At 56.7% G+C, this 2,296-nt stretch overlaps 1 protein-coding gene across 1 annotated transcript in view; it reads right to left on the reverse strand.

The window, feature by feature from the left end:
- Positions 1 to 1,952, reverse strand: part of PHC2 (polyhomeotic homolog 2) — a 4,703-nt gene extending 2,751 nt beyond the window's left edge. The window contains 1 exon segment of the mRNA XM_017732748.1: positions 1,681 to 1,952. Coding sequence (XP_017588237.1) covers positions 1,681 to 1,893 — 213 coding nt within the window. The 5' untranslated portion in view covers positions 1,894 to 1,952.
- Positions 1,953 to 2,296: the final 344 nt, after the last annotated feature.

The following is a 2,296-nucleotide window of genomic DNA, read 5'->3' on the forward strand; positions in this document are numbered from 1 at the left end:
GCAGGGAGCCCGGCGCCACAGGGAGCCCTGCCTGCGGCACGTGGCTGGCATGGACCATCCCAACCACCCACGTCAGGGATGAGGGTAAGGAGAGGGGAATGTGTCACCAGGTACAGCTCTGCACCTTCCTGGGTGAAAATCTGAGTGAGGATTTGGGGTCTAACAATTCTTTGAGTGACCAACTCCTGACCCCCCAATCCAGGAGCAAGGATAGGGAGAGGAGGATATGTTACCAGGAATGTATCTGCCCCTCCCCAGACGCTGAAGTGATCAATAACAAGGGCAAGGGTTTGGGGGTTCATAACTGTCTGAGTGACCCACTCCCAACCCCCCAAATCCTGATGCCCCCTTCCCAATCCCTCATCTCCAGGAAGGACAACAAATACGCTGCTGGGAACAGTTCTGTGTCTTCCCAGATGATGGAAATGCTCAGTAACATGGATGAGGATTCGGGGTCTAACAACTGTCAGGGTACCCCATTCCCAAACCCTCAAATTCAGGAATAAGGATGCAGAGAGAGACATTACTGGGAATGGTTCTGCTCCTTCCTGGATGATGTCCTTGATTATATGGGTGAGGATTTGGGGGTTCATGATGGTGGGTGCCCCATTCCCAACCTCCCAAACCCAGGAACAAGGGTATGGACGTTGGGATACGTTACTGGGAAGGGCTCAGCCTCTTCCTTTATGACAAAGTGCTCAATAACACGGGTGTCCATTTGGGGTTCATGGTGGCCCCATTCCCAACTCCCCCAAATCCGGAAGTCCCCTCTCAACATCCCAAACCCACGAATATGGGTAGGGATAGAAGGATACATTACTGGGAATGGTTCTGTCCCTTCCTGGATAATGAAGTGCTCAAGCACATGGGGGAGGATTTGGGGCTCAGAATGGTGGCTGCACCATTCTCAACCCCCACAAATCCAGGAGTAAGTGTATGGATGAAGGGAAATGCTACCTGGACTGTCTCAGCCCCTTCCTGGATGATGGAGCCCTCAATGATGTGGGGGGAGGATTTGAAGTTACTTCTCCCAACCCCCTCAAATCTGGATGCCCCTTCCCAGCTCCCCAAGCCCAGGAGTGCAGACAGGGAAAGGGGGGGATACGTCACCAGGAACAGCTCAGCCCCTTCCTGAATGACAAAATGCTCAGTAACATGGGGGAGGATTTAGGGGTTCATGAGGGTCTGGGTGCCCCATATACAATCCCCCAAAATCCTGAAGCACGTTCTCAACACCCCAACCCAGGAATATGGGTAGGGATAGAGGAATACATTACTGGGTACAGTTCTGCCCCTTTCTGGGGCAGGGATCCCTTTCTGACAGCACCTGTGCTCACTCACATGGGGGAAGATTTGGGGTTACTCCTCCAGATCCCCAAATCCAAAAGATCCTTCCCAAAACCCCAAACCCCAAGATCGGAGTAGGGACAGGGGGATACCTTACCAGGAATGATTCTGCCCTTCCTGGATGACAAACTGCTCGATGGCGTGGGTTAGGATTAGGGGCTACCCCTCCGGACCCCCGAATCCAGAAGCCCTTTTCCCAAGCCCCCAAATCATGGGATAAAACTACAGATTGCGGGATGTGTTACCGGGAACAGATCAGTCCTTTCCCGGATGACGAAGCAGGGGAGGATTTGGGGGTTCAAGCCCGTCTGTGCACCCCACTCCCAACGCCCCAAATCCACGAGCCCCCTCTCACCGCGCCCACCCCCGGCTCTGGAGAGCGGGATACGTTACCGGGAAGGGCTCGGCGCCCTCCTGGATGACGAAGCCCTCGATGACGTGCGTGAGGATCTGGGGTTTCACGATGGCCTGGGGCGGTTTGTTCTCACCATTGTGGGGGGCGGCGCCGGCGACGGTGGCGGCAGCGCTGCCGGAGCCCGAGGTCATCCCGGGAATGCGGGGCTGCGCATGGAGGCGCTCGGGGGGCTCTGGGGACAGCGGGGACACGCGCGTCTCTGTACGGCATCAGTAAGGCCTCGTCTGCCCCAGTACGGCCCCAACAGGGCTCGATCTACCCCGGAAAGCCCCGACCGCCCCCAGTAAGGCCCTAACAAGGCTCGATCAAGCCCGGAAAGCCGCTATCTTCCCCAGCAAAGCCCGGTACGACCCAAGAAAGGCCAGAACTACCCCAGTAAGGCCCCAGTACATCCCAATAAAGCCGCAACAGAGCTCGATCTACGCCCGTAAGATCCCAATAAACCCCAGTACACTCTAGTAAAACCACAGCACAGCCCAGTGAGGCCCGATAGCCCCAGCCCAGCCCGCCCCGGCTGCTCTCCCCTCGAGGCCG

Source organism: Corvus brachyrhynchos, unplaced genomic scaffold (assembly GCF_000691975.1).
Source record: "Corvus brachyrhynchos isolate BGI_N302 unplaced genomic scaffold, ASM69197v1 scaffold215, whole genome shotgun sequence".
NCBI lineage: Eukaryota > Metazoa > Chordata > Aves > Passeriformes > Corvidae > Corvus > Corvus brachyrhynchos.